We start from the raw sequence: 17068 nt of genomic DNA, 5'->3' as shown, positions 1-17068 counted from the left end.
TTCAAGACCAGCCTGGCCAACATGGTGAAACCCTGTCTCTACTAAAAATACAAAAATTAGCCGTGTGTGGTGGCAGATGTCTGTAAAACCAGCTACTTGGCGGGGCGGGGTGAGGAAGGAGAATAACTTGAACCCGGGAGACGGAGGTTGCAGTGTGCCAAGATCGCACCACTGCACACCAGCCTGGGTGACAAAGAGAGATTCTGTCTCAAAAAAAAAAAAAAAAAAGAAGTGAGTCAAGAAAAGGGGGAAACTGTTCTCTTTTTTGGGGGGGAAAAAAACAATGAACAATACAAAGCTATTCTAGTTCATGTCACTGTTTATCACACTGAAAGGAAAACAGGTAACCCAAAATAGGGAGGGAGGGATATAAAGTAAAATTGAATTAACATGCTTCTTATAGGGTGGAAAGATGACACTTTCTGGAAAAACTGCTTTGATATTTAACAGGACTGTTCTTAGTCCCATCTGCTTTAACCTCAGACAGTTCTACAGCTCCCCTATGGCCTCACAAATAGTTATTTTATTTGCTGCTCTACTAATTATAATCACATTTTAAACATACACACAGCATGTTTTAACCATCCTTTTTCAAGTCTATCAAAGAGAATATTATCTACGTGTGCTGGATGTTTCTCCCAATGTTTTCTTATAGTAGTTTCACAAACTAAGTCTTTAATCCACTTTGATTTTATTTTTGTATGTGGAGAGAGACAGGGGTCTAGTTTCATACTTCTGCACATGAATATCCAGTTTTCCCAGCACCATTTATTGGAGAGACTTTCTTTTCTCCAGTGTACGTTCTTGGCAACTTTGTCAAAAATGAGTTCACTGTGGATTTGTTTCTGGGTTCTCTATTCCATTCCATTGGTCTACGTATCTTTTTATGCCAGTTTGAGGGTGTCTTGGTTAGTATAGCTCTGTAGTATAAATTGAAGTCACGTAATGTGATTCCTCCTGTTTTGTTCTTTTTGCTTATGATAGCTTTGGCTATTCTGGGTCTTTTGTTGTTCCATATAAATGTTAGGATTTTTTTCTATTTCTGTGAAGAATGTCACTGGTATTTGGATAGGGATTGCATTGAATCTGTGCCCACTTTAAACATAAAAACATAATGTCATGAAGATAGCCAGCTAAATATCCAAACACCTTCCAAATAAAATTATCTAAAGGAGATGACTATAACTCCGGTTACAGTATTTTATTAGCTGAAGGTATAACTTGATGGTTAGAAAAGATGAAGGACAAAAGGGAATCTTCTGGTAGTTTGTTGCCAAATAAAGTGATCTCTTTCCTTCACAAAATACTTGTTCTTGACAGGAATGTTGTGAGAATTAACAAGAGAACATGTGGAAAAATTCTGAGCTCTCTGAAGAAATGTAAACTCTGTCTAGTAATCTGAAGGTGTGATGTGCTTTAACTCACACATTCTAACCAAAAGCAACCTAGGACTTGGCAGTACTTTTCAACCCTTCATTGACTGTGGAGATCCTAGAACTCCACAAAGATGGCAGGGGTGGGGTGGAGTGGGGACAACCACACACCCTTCATCTATCTAATTGCTCTCTGTTTAAATACCAAAATGATCATGATCATGGTGTTACTTTTTTTTTTTTTTTTAATCTAAAGATTACAGAGTTTAATTGGTAATAATTCTGTCTGGCTAAAAGCCATCATATAAAAAAAGTCTTTCCCATCTATCGCACAAAGACAAACTGATCTTTCATTTGCTACTACAGCTACTTTTTGCAATCTGCGTCATAGACTCACAGTGATGACAAAACAATTTCTTAAAAAGAGTTGCCTCTCTCCTTTTGATAGTTGTAGACCAACCACGCTACACTGCTGCCCACCTCTAAAATATGACAATACCCTTTACCTGATCAAAACTGTAATTGCTTGAAATACAAATGGTGACTGATTAATCAACCACTGAGGTCTTCACTTACTAAACCATGTAATAATGGGTCTAATGCTAATCCTCAGAGCTAATTTTCAAAGTACTAAGAAGAAAATTATCTGTTTACTGAAGAAGTCACTAACCTTTTTGAACTGCATAGTCCTATCTAAATGGCCATGTTCCTTTAATATGTATATATTTGTGGGTGTATTTGCTGTTTATAAACTGTTTATAAACCACAGGCTGAGAGAGGTTGCTCATGCCTGTAATCCCAGCACTGTGGCAGGTCAAGGCGAGAGGACTGCCTGAGCTCAGGAGTTCGAGACCAGTATGGGCAACATAGTAAGACCTTGTCTTTATTAAAAAATAAAAATAAATAAATAAAAATAAATGTATGAACACATACACATATAATAAAGTGAATTTGCAAAACATAAATTAAGGCTGAGATAAAGAGCTTTTGCTATTGTCTCCACACACCTCAGACAGTACATTGTGTGCCCTTTGTCAGAAACAGCTGACTTAAAGAACCACCTTAGTCTAATATCAGTATCCTTTTTCTAACAAACATCATTTATTAAGCTCAAGGCTGCTTTAGGTCCAAACTTGTATGGATAGACTGGCTGGGAGGAGGTAGGTAAGATCTCACTTAACGTCTCACTCTGTGTCTCCGAAGAAATGACACCACTGTAAAGTAATTATTTACTGCCATCTATGCCTGAAGGCCCATGTGGTTTCTGTCTGGGAGACCCCCTCATAATAGAAGCACTGTACAGCACATATCATAGACATGAATCCTAACTTGAAGAACCTAGACATAAAGGCTACAAGGAACATTGCAGCAAAATAAGTAATAATTGGTGGTTCAGAAGAAAAATGATTGAAATCCCCACCACGGGCAACCTGTTGACTGCAGGACACAGAGAAAGATGGAGACAAAGACAGTCAACCTGTGGTTCTCTAAATAAATTCTTTAATTTACCTCTCAAAATCAGGAAGCTCTGTCCTTTTGAATCAGGGCCAATATTTAAGGCTGAGGCAGTCTGGCTAGCCTAAGAGGGCACAGAACAGTCTTCTTGAAAAGAAGTACAGACGGCTTAACTTGATGACCTTTAATGTCCATTGCTGAGAAATCTCAACTTTCCCTCAGGCTTTCTAGGATACGACCTGGACAATGCGTTAATTTCCTTCCAAGTCAGAAATTCTCAATCTTTTTCTAGTTAAGAGAGGTATGTATTCACCTAAATGAAGGCCTACAAAGGTATGACTGAGAGCTCAATGCCTATCATTTCACTAATGGAGATCTAAATATTACCACCTTCAATTGCCAGTATAATACCGACACGTAACAAAGAACATGATCAATATAAAATCAGGTCATAAAACTGAGTACAGCACAGAACGCCAGTACTTCTACTTTACTCTTCCTTCTGCCTAAGATACCCACTGATGTGTTTATCAACACCATCGAAAGGGTGGCTCACTATAAAGACATAATCTTCATTAAGACAATGGAAACTACCAGTAATGGAAGGTCTACTATGTGAGCATACTCTTTTTTTCTTACACCAAACCTGGGAGATTTATCATCCCATTTTACAGATGAAGAACAAAATTTTGAGATGTTGACTTATTTACTTAAAATCACAACTTGTAAGTGGCTAAGCTTAGATCTGAAACCAGATGTGATTCTAGAACTCACATTTTCAAACTACTTGACTGTATGCTATATTTCCAAATATATGTTTCATTTTTTCCATATTTCATTCAACAGTCTGCTTTTCCACAATCTGGTTAGGAGAAGAAACAATCACAAAATATGAAAAGCAGTAGCATGATATAGGGGAAAACAATGCAAGCTTTAGTGTCTTAAAGATCCGTGTCCAAGTCTTGGCTCCATCACTTACTAGCAATACTACCTCAGAAAATATACTTAAGTTTATGAGTGCCCACATTTTTTTTCATCTGTAAAAGAGGAATTATAATAACTATCTTGCAGAACTGTTCTGAAGATTAAATGACCGTGTATATAAAATATAGAGAATAGTACCTGGCAATGTAGTAAGCATATAAAAAATATCATTATTAGTTTTAGATACACAAAATAGTATGGGATCAGAGAGGAGGAAACAGATCTACCTAGGAGACAGACACAAGTAAATGATATTCACCAGAATTTCCTGCTAGTTTCAGCATCTGAGTATATGAGTCTCCTTCCCAAACCTCTCAGGATGACCCAGTGTGTTCAAGGTTCAACTCCTTGACTGTTACCTGAACATAGTGGTAGTGCTTAACAGTAAAACCTTCTCTGAGGGCCAAGATTAGAAGGAAAGACAAAGACTCAAGTACTGTGCATTTGAAGTGCTGGACCTCAAATCAAAGGACTCTGAATGTTTTCAAGCTTCTGGCTGGAGTAGGCAGGTAGTTGGCTCTCTGACTTCCCACTGGTTGAAATCAGGATGGTCTATCTCACTTCAGGCACAGCTCTTTTCTACCTCAAGAAAAACAATAAATCTACTCTACCAAGTAGAGCTTGAGAACTGAGCACAGGAGGGATAAGAGCATGCCAAGACTATCTTATACCCCCTACCCTACCTCAAAGCTGGTCATTTGGAAGAGAAGAGTACAACTGAGTTCCTTATAGAGTTCAGTGCCTGGATGTTACTTTGAAACTATGCAAACATGGGCCTGACTGAGGCCTAGCATCAAACTACGAGCATTTAAAGGAGCTGAGGTTTCAGTGTTAAGTTTGTACATGGAAATAGTTTGTGCTATTTCTGCTGGGTTTTTTAAGTTACAAGGATTTTTTAAGTTATGAAAAATACTCTGACTGTGACCTTTAGAAAAACAATATAATTATTTTGACTCTTCCAAATATAATCCTTGAGATATTTTAAATAGCAGACAGCATTATTAGAAAAGGTAAATATCGCTTAAAACAAATTAAGCTATAGGCGAAGGGAACAATGGGCATTCTGACTGCTCTTTAGAGTGACACAAGATTCATGACTTCATGTTTAATAAAAATGCCACAGATGCACAAAGATGTTTTGGGACTCTGCATTTAAAAGAGAAATCTCAGTATATCCATGGCTTTAAATCAAATGACAGGAAATAATTTTCCAAAAATACTAGGATACTACAATAGTCAATTTAAAACACTGATTTTCTACATTAAAACTATTAAAATTTCAATCTTGGCCCTCAGATTAGCTACATGCTACAAACTGGGCAATGATGTGCGTTTCTGTTATATCTTAATAACATTCTTCAGATATTAGAAATTATGTATATTTTGATGTCCACCTTCTTGGATCTAGCTGCCAGCATTTACTCAGTCAATCTGACTCCCCAAAAACATTATTCTGACCTTGACCTCTGCTGACACTCCACTGTCAATACTAAGCACATAATATATCACCTCACAATTGATGGAAGAAATCAGAGACCCTGACAAGCACACCAAGTTAGAACCAGTTGCTAACTTCTGTGAAGAATTCAAATAAGGATGAATTCACATAAGAATGACGTACATACCTGTACCACAGGATCTTTTTGTTGGTGTGATTAATGAGACATGAGCTGTGTCTGTGCATGGCCCACCTAGAAACAGAAAGGCAGGTGCATCAGTCAGGACACATTCTTTACCTGTCCATATAGTTGCTTTCCTGAGTAAAGAGAAACTTAAAAAGGAAAAGATCAACCTGCAAATACAATGACAAGTAGTAGTAGGAAAGACGGTGGTGGTGGGTTAATTCTAAGGACCTAATTTTAGTTCAGCAGTTTAGTCTATAGAGATGCATAGTCTTTCTACATTATAACATGCTTTTCATTGAAAAAAAAAAAAAAAAAAAAACAGCCAAGTCTCACATAACGTTAACAAGTTAAAGAATAAAAATTTAATTAGAATTCAGATCTAGGTGAGAGGATATTACCCACAAGTTTGGGAAGATGCGTTCCTCCATAGAACGATGAGCAGGAGTACTCTCTCTTAGGTTAGTATCTCAGCAGTCACTCTACCTTGGAATTTACTGAAAAACTAGCCTTACATAATAAGAAAGGGAAGGCCTTAAGAAACAATAAACTGCTTGTCAGAAGAAATAAGAATCATTTTCACATAGAAAGAGAGCATTGCTGACCAAGGAAGAACATCTAGTTTCATTATAAGAAATATGATAACAAGAGGCCCTTTATGCAATCTTGGTGGGCCCAGAGATCTGATGCATAAGCATAATTCAAGAGTATGCAAGAGATACAGTTGTTGGGTGAGTGAAGGCTTGAAAATCAATAATTTCATTCTGCAAAATCAAGACTTTCAACACATTTTGAGGTTGATACTGATACACACCCCAACACTTCCCACTGACATGCCCTGGGATGGGCAGCAGTGATCATAAAGGAATAGAACACATACGCAACTCTTACACATTTTAAAAAGGGTCCCCAGGTGACTGCGACTAGCAGAAGGAAAACATGGTTACTTGGCAGAGTTGTGTATCTTCTACAAGAATTCATATAAGTTACTCACTGAAAAGGAGGGAACGATGAAGGAGCTCTGAGACCTGTTCCTAGAGTGCACAGTGCCGAGATTCATGGGTTTAAGGACTTGGAGAGCGCACCTAAGAAGTTCACTCTTAGCTCTTTACTATAGCAAGGCCATAATAGCAACAACCCTTAGTTAGTGTAAGAAGACACAGAGGGGAAATTTTGAAACAGGAAAAACCAAGTAAGTGCACTGTTGACTTCAAAGAACACTTAGCAAATACCTACTATGTGTCACCACACAGGTTAGTCCCACAGTCAGGGAGATCATAATCTTTCTTCAAACAAACAAACAAACAAAATGCAAAAACCTCTGTACATAAAGAACAATACATGACAGCAATAAATAGCTAGACGGAATGTGGCCAAGTGCCAAAGAACAAGAAACAGGTAATAAATGCTATATGTAATGAGGAAGGAGAACATTCATCATTGACTTGTATTACTTGGAAATACAAGAATTTGAAAATGAGGCAAGAATAAATTACAGTTTCGAAAGTCAGACCAGAGAGCAGAGTATTTCAACAGAACATTTTTCTACAAATGTCACATTCACCAGAAAAAGTGTAATGAATTAAAATTCCAGAGGTTCAAATGGTAAACTGTGACATGAAAACAGGCAACATGAAGAGACAATGAGAGACATGCAAAGCTAACACAGCCTCAGCATCCTCAAAAACCCTCCTGGGATTGGCTTCCGTAGCTCCATAAAATGCTGTAACTTCTGCTTCCATGTAAGGCTTCTTTGTTTTTGTTAATTGAAGCCTTCTTATTTCTTGAAAAGTATAGGCTTTTTAGAAGACTGAGTTTAAGTCTGACAACTACTCCCTACTTGTTGAGTAATCTCAGCAAGGGTAAGTGATCCTCAGTTTCTTTAACAAAACAAATAAAAAAATGGAAATAGTAAAATTGCCAATAACCGACTTTTGATGAACCATCTGCACAGCAAGGTATCATAAACCATAAAACTTTATATTATGTATTATCACTTCCTCTTCCACTTGATTTTATGTTCCCAAGGATCAAGAATCACACTGTTATCTACTGTTGGGTCACTGCTATGTAGACAGTGAATGCTTAATAATGTTCATCAAGCGACTACTGCAAACTATTTAATCAGAAGAGTAACAGTTTATATGTGTGTGTGTGTGTATATAATACCAAGTTCTGTGATACGTGTGTAGAACGTGCAGGTTTGTCACATAGGTATACATGTGCCACGGTGGTTTGCTGCACCCATCAACCCGTCATCTACATTAGGTATTTCTCCTAATGCTATCCTTCCCCTGGACCCCCACCCTCCAACAGGCCCTGGTGTGTGACGTTCCCCTCCCTGTGTCCATGTGTTTTCATTGCTCAACTCCCATTTATGAGTGAGAAAATGCGGTGTTTTTTTTTTCAAGGAACTTTTAAAATTAGAGTGTAACATTTGAGAGAATGCAATATTAGAATGATGTGTATAGAACTTAAATGTACATCCTGAGGGATTTTAACACATACATACTGTGTAATGGCCATAGATCAAAATATCAGAACATTCCCAACATCCAGAAAGTCCTGGGGATCATTTTTAAAAATACAAGTTCCCAAGCCCTGACTCTGGAAATTTTGATGTAATAGATTGGGGTGGACATAGGAGGAAGTTACTGTACTTTTCTAAACTAGCTAAGCACAATGTAAATATTAACAATCCAGTCAGTTCTAATTTCTGATTACCCCAACTCAGTATCTGGCCAAGATCACTGAGTTCCCGTAACACCATGAGCTGCACAGTGCATAAGGGTCAGTAACAGCTTAACTAACAAAATACTTTTTTTAAAAGGACATAAAATAATTCATCCAGTAGAATTATATAAGAAAGGAGAAACTGTCAAATCAAAACCCCCAAAGAAATCTGGCTGAGACTCATGAAGCAACACCCGTATTTACAAATGTTCTAGAAGATTATCATATAAGAGAATCTTTACCTTGTCTTTAGCTTGAGAGTTTATTCTTTTAAAAATTTCTAGTGAATAAATTTCTGTAGGTTTCTGCAAATAACTTTAAGGCTGCCTAGCATATCTCAACATGCATCATCATGAAGGTGTTCTCCAGAGAGCTTGTTAAACTAACAACCCAATCCAATGTATTCACTGCATTAAAGTACAAATGGAACCATAGTTGAACCAAGACAAACTGACAGCAAGAGTAACTGGCAGTAATAATATATCCCAGCTTTGATAATTGGGCAATGTTATAAACAGAGAACTTAGAGTTAAATTTGGTCTGGCAAACTACAACCTATGAAACACTTCAAAACCCAGAACAGGAACATATCAGCACCACACATACATTCTACACTAATTGCACTGTCATCCACACAATTACAGGCAGTTCCAAATCAACTCTGTTAAAATCAATGCAGGAAATTAAGGGCCACTCACAGAAAATGTTTTCAGGTTTCTGCCCACAACAATAAAAATATAACATGGGTAACATTTGGTTACAGGAAACAAAATAGTTTTGAGAGTTGACAGTGAGGGTCAAAGTTCCTTTCTGGACTTTCTAATGCCTGAGAGTGTGGCTGGCGTATGTCCCCATAAATCACTGTAAACTTGGCTCCCATTTTTCTACCTTTCTTCTTCTTTCCAAACAACAGGGTAGACAGAGGTAGTAACTAAAGAAACAGATGAGAAAGCCTCTTCATGATTGTGTGTTCTATAGATGAATGTAGTGTGTATGTGTGTGTGTTGACTAGGACTGAGGTTGGGACAATAAATGTATTTCTAAGCACAGAACAATTCAAACCATTATCTTCTAGCCTGTATCAGTGGCAATTGAGTTTGGGTTTATTAATGTCTAAAAAAATTACAAAGTTCTTTGCTTAATACGACAGGTTCTTGGGATTCTGAGCCAGATGATATCAAGATTAACCAACCTGAAATAACTTTTAGCCAATCATCATGAATGCTTTTTGCTTTCTTTTGCTAAAGCAAATTAAATAACTGAATTTTTTCATGTTTCTTCATTATCCAGAGATATTTATTAACAGACTAACATTTTGCATTTGATATTACATTCAGAGGACTTTTTCCTTAAAAAACATCAAGTTTCAACAATTTAATGTTTGGAGTTTGTGAGTGAATAAAGCCTCTGGTAACTGTGGTTTGTGACTAGAGAAGAGTGAATATTCTACCGCTTCTTCTAGGGATGTTTCTATTCTTATATTAAAGGTGTCATACATAATGTAGCACTGTGGATCACATTTGCAATTCCACATGAAAGCCATGAAACTATATTCTTCAGCTGTATTCCCAACAAGTAAAAATTGTTGCAGCATTTGCAATATGGTAGTAGATTTTCCCAGGGAAACAGTATTATTGACTGCAGCCCTATAAAGTTGAAGACATGGGTCAAATCTGCATACTCACTTCACTGTAACCTGCAAAAACAGGAGTAGATGAAGATACCCCATTAACTATCAACACACACATTTCAAAATGAAGTACCAGAATTATTATATTTTTTCCAGTCTCCTATAGAGTTACTGAGCATGCCAAAAAACTCAGGTCTACCTACTTATGTAGTGGTTAATCCCATCGGCTACTTGAAGACTGCAACTCGAGGAGGAAGTCAAGAATGGTGGTTTGGAGGATAGCTGCATTCAGCTTTTCATGCACTCAAACCCCAAACTCCACAGCTGAGTAAATACAGAAAAATAACATTTCTTCTTAACCTTGAAATAGAGATCAACAATCTACTCTGAAAAGTTTTGTTAAACTAGCTGTGATGACTGGTTATTTTTGGCTTCTGGTTTCACTAGCCCTCACTGGCTGCAGTCAAATCATGTGCTAAAAATCTTCAATACAGATAATAGCACATCAATTAGAAAAAATAGACTATCAAGGAGTTGGTCAGCCAAAAATTGCCAGAAGTGCAATAATCAAATATTCTACTATCAGTCCTTTCACAGTAACTGCAAAACATTAATACACAAAAATAGCCATTCCTTTTGTAGATTTGTAACACTTCAATTTTCTTAATTAACATGACATTTACATAAAAGTATCTAATTATTTATCAACTAAAGGCACTGTGGGCTAATTAAAAATGTACCATCCTTTTTTAACCAGCTTGTCAATTCCACTCTATCATAATCTGTACACTGTTTTCCTTTGCAGCATGTTACTTTTCCAGGCTCACAGTTCTAAAGGTAATTTTGGACAACAAATTAAAGAGCTGCAATTCTCTCCTCTCTGTAGAGATTCAGAATATCTTTTCTTTTCCTCCTAAGCCTCCCTGGGCAGAGAGAGATTCAGGATATCTTATTAAGAATTTCTTGAAGAGGCTTCTTCTTAAAAAAATAAAAAAGGACAAAATAAACCTCAACAAATCTATGCAATGGAGATAGTGAAATAAACTACACTGTTTCCTGATGTGTCCATGTTTAGAATGTAAAATTATCTTCAAAAAATTCATATAATATATATTTCTTGCGCAGTAAAATATTCCTTCTTTAGCCTTCAATATAAACACAGAGATTTAAAATAGCAAAGAATTGACAGTATTTAATGAGTATCCAGTACATAGCAGAATGCACAAGAAAAGTCATCTCTTCAGAAAACCCTAATCTCCAACCTCACCCTAAACCTGGAGTTCCTGAATTGTTTTAATCAGAAAGGACACACCTATCTGTCGATATAATTGAGTTTGAAAAGCACCATTGATTAAAAACAAGGATACATAAAGATATAGTGAATTGTAATCCAAGTTTACAGAAATTCTTCAACACAGATAATAGCCCTCTTATTTCTCCAAATGAAACTTCCAAATTAAACCATTTACAAAGCTTTTTACGGAATCTAAGTGTTAATCTCCCAGAGTTAGAAGTTCTAATCCTAACTCAGTACATGATCTTTCACACTATTTAGATCCAAATTAGTAATTTCTGAGAAGGGAATTTTCAAAGTGGGTCAGAAGTTGCAATTGGTAGCTTATCTATTTTGTTAATAAGGGCTTCTTTCTCAACAAAATCTTATTACCACTCCACCTCAACTCCCCTAAACAATTACAGGCATACCTCGGAGATATTATGGGTTTGGTTCCAGACCACCGCAATAAAGTAAATATAGCAATAAAGTTCGAGTTGCACAAATTTTTTGGCTTCTTAATGCATATATGTTATGTTTATACTATGTTGTAGACTCTATTAAGTGTGCAACAGCATGATGTCTAAACATGTACATACCTTAATTTAAAAAAAACTCTATTTCTAAAAAGAAATGCTAAGGATCATCTGAGTCTTCAGTGATTCATACTCTTCTTGCTAGTGAAGGATCTTACTTCAATGTTGATGGCTGCTAACTGATCAGGTAGGTGGTGGTAGCTGCTGAAAAATGGGGTGGCTGCAGCAATTTCTTAAAAAAAGAAAACAAGGCCAGGCGCAGTGGCTCACATCTGTAATCCCAGCACTTTGGGAGGCCGAGGGAGGCGGATCACAAGGTCAAGAGATTGAGGACCATCCTGGCTAACACCGTGAAACCCCGCAATTTCTTAAAAAAAGAAAACGAGGCCAGGCGCAGTGGCTCACATCTGTAATCCCAGCACTTTGGGAGGCCGAGGGAGGCGGATCGATTGCAACAATTCAGTCAACTCATCAGGCTCCACTTTTAATTCTACTCCTCTTGTGATTTCCACCACATCTGCAATTATTTTCTCTGCCCAAGTCTTGAACCCCTCAAAATCATCCATGAGGGTTAGAATCAACTTCTTCCAAACTTCTGTTAATGTTGGTATTTTGACCTTTTCCCATGAATCACAAATGGTCTTCGTGGCATCTAGAATGGTGAGTCCTTTCCAGATGATCTTCCATTTAACTTCGGCAGATCCATGAGAGGAATCAGCATCTATGGCAGCTATAGCCTTGTAAAATGTATTTCTCAGATAATTATGACTTAAAAGTCAAAATTACTCCTTAATCCATGGGCTACAGAATCAATGCTGTGTTACCAGGCATAGAAACATAAATTTCCTTGTACCTCTCTATCAGAGCTCTTGGGTGACAAGATGTATTGTCAATGACCAGTAGTATTTTGAAAGGAGTATTTTTTTTTCTCAGCAGGTCTATACAGTAGGCTTAAAATATTCAGTGAATGATGCTATAAACAGATGTGTAGTCATCCAGGCTTTGTTGTTCCATTTACAAAACACAGGCAGAGTGGATGCAGCAGAATTCTTAACGGCCCTAGGATTTTCAGAAGGGTAAATAAGCACTGGCTTCCACTTAAAATCACTAGCTACATTAGCTCCTAAAAGAGGGTCATACTGTCCTTTGAAGCCAGGGACTGACTTTTCCTCCTGTAAGTCCTGGATGGCATCTTCTTCCAATAGAAGGTTATTTCGGCTATTTCGAAAATCTGCTGTTTAGTGTAGTCACTTTCATCAGCGATATTAGCTAGGTATTTTTGGCAACTTGCTACAGCTTTCTACATCAGCAACTGCTGCTTCACCGTGCACTTTTATGGAGATGGCTTCTTTTCTTAGCCTCATGAACCAATCTCCGCTAACTCCAAGCTTTTCTTCTGTAACTTCTTTACCAGCATAGCAGTCCTCAACTTTTCTGTCTTGAGAACTTTTAACACTTAAAAATTACTGAGGACACTAAAAAACTTTTGTTTATGTGGTTTATATCATTGATATTTATCTCATGTGAAATTATAACTTGATAAAATTATGTTTTCATTTAAAATCAAAATAATTACACTTCAACATAAAAACTTTCTCTTTTATGAAAAATAACTGCAACTTAAAAAATAGTGAGAGTGGCCTGGCTTAAAGGAAGATACTTGGATTTTCATGTCTATATCTGTATGTAATCTGTTTATATGAATACGAAGAAAGCCCACTACTACATAAATATGTAGTTGGAAAAGGAAAGATCTCATGGATGCCCTGAGAGGGACCTGGGGACCTCTATAGGTCTCTGGACCACATTTGAGAACCACTGGTACAGAACCAGTGAACCTAAAGGTTAATATAAGATCCAATTTCCCCATACTCCTTACATGCCAACTGACTTATTTCTACAGTCTTGCAGAAATCAACTGATGTACTAAGTGTAAATAACAGTAAAAGGGTTTCCCAGTCTCGACAAAATGTGAATATTTAAGTAAATAAAGGCAAGGGATAGTGGAATAAACTAGTCAAAATTTCAAACCATGACATTCCATTTCTGCTATGTATATAAGAAGAGTAAAAACATGTTTCATGGAACTCTCAAAGGATTCTGGGTCAGCAGTTACATATGTTCAATTTTAGTTTTTCAGATGTAATCTCTCACCTAGAATCCTATACCTTTCCATATGTTAAGATGCTGACAAACGCTTACCACCGATACTTCAAAATGTGATAAAGCCCAACAGCAATTAACAGTGACATTCTAAGACATCACCACCCTCTTGGGGATAAAAATAGAATAATCGCCATTTTGTTAGAGGTCAAAATACCACCTGGCTAATAAAATCATTACCAATTTTAGACACTGTTTTGTTTTTCTCTTGTGACAAAGCATATATAATATGAACACAAAATCAGGGGCTGTCACCTCTCCAATTTAGGCTTCACTTCTGACTATTTACAGGCTTAACTAAGGCCCAACTCCAATTTCTACATTTGCATCATTTGCATTTTACCATCAACACAACCATGATTCTCATAACATTAATGGAGACACCACTCAGCACTGGAAGAGATTTTTTTTGTTGTTTTTTCAAACACAATTCAGCTAGCAAGAGTATTCTCATAAATCTCAGCCTGCAGCAGCTACTGAAAAAAGGCTGCAATGCTTTCCTTAGAAAGGGAAATGACCGGTGCACGTTCTTCCTAAGAGGCTTCAGGAAAAATAAAAAAATTTAAAAAAAGACATCTATTCAGGCCACAGGTACTGTTCCATGGACTTGTAAAAACAACTTGGAACACAGGTGCCCTTCTCCTCTGCCTCTCTGCTGAGCCTCTCCCATAGTTAGCTGCACCACAGCTGGAACATGATGAGTGACACTAAATGGAAATTACCTTAGTCCAACCGTCTTGCTTTACAGACAGAAGTGAACACTGTCAGGTCTTAATAATAGGATCTCTCTTTGCAACTAATAGTTGAAAATGTCACAATTTCAATTGTGTAGTGAAGGGGTTATACTGATATTTTAGAATTTTAAAATTCCTCACTAAGTTGGCATCCTATTGTTTTATTAAACCTATAGAATCACCTTTTGATGGATCAAAAGTGAGATGGTTTATAAAAGTAACAGAGGCCATGAATACAAAATGTACAGTTACATAGTCATTTTTTGGCACTGGCAGCTCTGAATTTTCAGAAAGAAGTTCACAAGCACAATTAAAATATATTTATGTAAGCTTAAAATGGCTGCTTCAACACATTCACATAAATGTCATTATTTTTTTTCCAGCCAAACATTTTTGTCATAAATAAAGCTTAGATTTAATTTCAAATCAGCACAGTGTCACATACTACTTGTAACTAGACAAAATAAAAATATGACAAGTGCAAGAGCTAAAGCTGTGTGAAGTGTGCTTGTTTACCATGACCTTTAGTTTCACAGAGAAGGACAGAGCATTTAATTTAATAAGAACATTTAAAGAACTTCATATTGGGCGCAGGGGGGCCAGTGATGATGTTGCTTCAAAACCTAGTTTGAGTATCAGTAATTGTATAATCTCACATGTGACTGAGGTAATCTTTTGGGAAACTAACCTTTTAGATTTGCAGATTTCTTAAGGGACCTTTGAAAATAAGTATTAAAAGCTTGCTAGTATTCTGTCTTGCAAAGGGGAATCTTGAAGAGGGAAATTTAGGTGATAAATACTAACAAGCAAAAATGGTTATTTTACAACAGGCAAGTGCCTATTTGTACAGAAGAAAGAGACAGAGACAGAGAGAGAGAGAAACAGAAAAGACTCCCATTATTCCAAAAGTTTGAGATGAATTGTTACCACCACAAAGCATCCAAATCTTCCAAATTTGGTAGGGATACTGCCTTTTTTGAGTTGCTTTGTCTTGCGGTTATTGTATGGCACAGAAAATTATAAAAGAATATTAAGTAGTTATTCAAAAATCAGGCACAGGCAATGAGAGGCCCTTTCTTTAATGTATCAAAACACATAAAGTAGGTTTCTAAAAGTAAGAAAAATTAAAAACAAAACTTTTCCTAAATATTTAAATCAGTAACCATTTATTGAGTACTATGCTAGCAGTGTGCTAGGTGTTCTGGGACAGAGCAAAGTAGCATAAAATAAAGACTGCTAATTTGGTGCTTAGTCTCTAAACTTGTACAGAGATGACATTGTCTTGTCAAGAACATAGAAGAAGATTTGAATAAATGAAGACAAACTATATTCCTTTATGAGAAGACCCAAAAGTGTATCAAAATGTTAATTATTCTTAAATAAATCTATATATTCAATATAATCCAAATCAGAAGATACTGATACATACTATAAAGCTATATTTCAGTTTCAGAAATATACAGGTTGACCAATAAAACAAAATAAAGAGCCTAGGAACAGATGTATGTTTATGTAATAGTATTAGCATTTTAAACCAGGACTATTCAATGAATGGTTTTTGCATAACTAGTTATGCACTTGGAAAAAAAATAATAAAGGTAAATCTCTATGCCTTAAATACAAAATAAATCCCAGATGGGCTCAAGAGCTAATGATAGAAAAAGATAAACTATGAAAGTATTTAAACACATATAGAAAATATTTTATAACTATGATTCAGACAGCCTTCTAAGAAAGACAGAAAGCTAGAAGACAAAAGACCAACAGATTTAAATCAAAATTTACAAAATTTTCATGAATACAAGGCACCTAAATGAAAATTAAAAGCCAAGTAACATACCAAAAGAAACTGGCAATATATGTAACAAATACTCATCCAGAATTTGTTACATATTTAAAAAAATAAAGAATTCATACAAATCAGTAAGAAAAAAATAGCTAATAAAAAATAAATAAGCAAAGAACACCACTGACAGGCCAATTACTGGAGACTCATCAATTGCTAACAAACATATAAAACAATGCTCAATCTCACCATCAGGAGATATCTGGAAAACACAAGTTAAAATGAGCTATTATTTTGCCCAACTTACCAAAATAAATAAATAAAAAGGAACAAACAAACAAAGAAAACAACCCACCTAATGTTGGTAATGCTGTGGTAAACAATCACTCTCAAACATCATTCTTAGGAATAGAAAGTCATACAGTCATTTTGGAAGTTAATATTGCCATGCAAATCAAAATTTTAAATATACATATTCTCTGACTTGTTAGTTCCTCTTCTATGTATTTATCATGGAAAATAACATATGCACCATTAGCCATGTACAAAAATGTTTAGTTGACATGGCTTATAATAGTGAAATATTAAAAACAGCCTCCAGAGAAGAGAGTAGAGAAAAGGATGATAAGGGCAATATGGAATATTATGCAGAAGTAAGGCAGATCTCCATGCATAGACTTGGAAAGATCTCTGAAATATCTTAAGTTAAAAAGCAAGTTACAAAACAATATATATAGTACACTCTCATTTATATAAAAATAAAATCTTTTTTTTTTTTT

The 17068-nt window shown here is 36.1% G+C and overlaps 1 protein-coding gene across 4 annotated transcripts in view; it reads right to left on the bottom strand.

Moving 5' to 3' along the window:
- The window catches only part of ZFAND3 (zinc finger AN1-type containing 3), a 342184-nt gene that overhangs the window by 68670 nt on the left and 256446 nt on the right, over window positions 1–17068 (bottom strand). For 2 of the 4 annotated variants that reach the window (XM_017870149.1, XM_017870150.1), the window contains one exon: window positions 5438–5503. The exons of the other annotated variants lie outside the window; for them this stretch is intronic. In XM_017870149.1, coding sequence (XP_017725638.1) covers window positions 5438–5503 — 66 coding nt within the window. The remainder of the gene's footprint in view (window positions 1–5437; window positions 5504–17068) is intronic. 4 annotated transcript variants of the gene reach the window in all.

This window comes from Rhinopithecus bieti, unplaced genomic scaffold (genome assembly GCF_001698545.2).
Source record: "Rhinopithecus bieti isolate Rb0 unplaced genomic scaffold, ASM169854v2 scaffold_4553, whole genome shotgun sequence".
NCBI lineage: Eukaryota > Metazoa > Chordata > Mammalia > Primates > Cercopithecidae > Rhinopithecus > Rhinopithecus bieti.
Note: the sequence above shows the minus strand (reverse complement) of the source record. Positions and strands in the feature narration are given on the sequence as shown.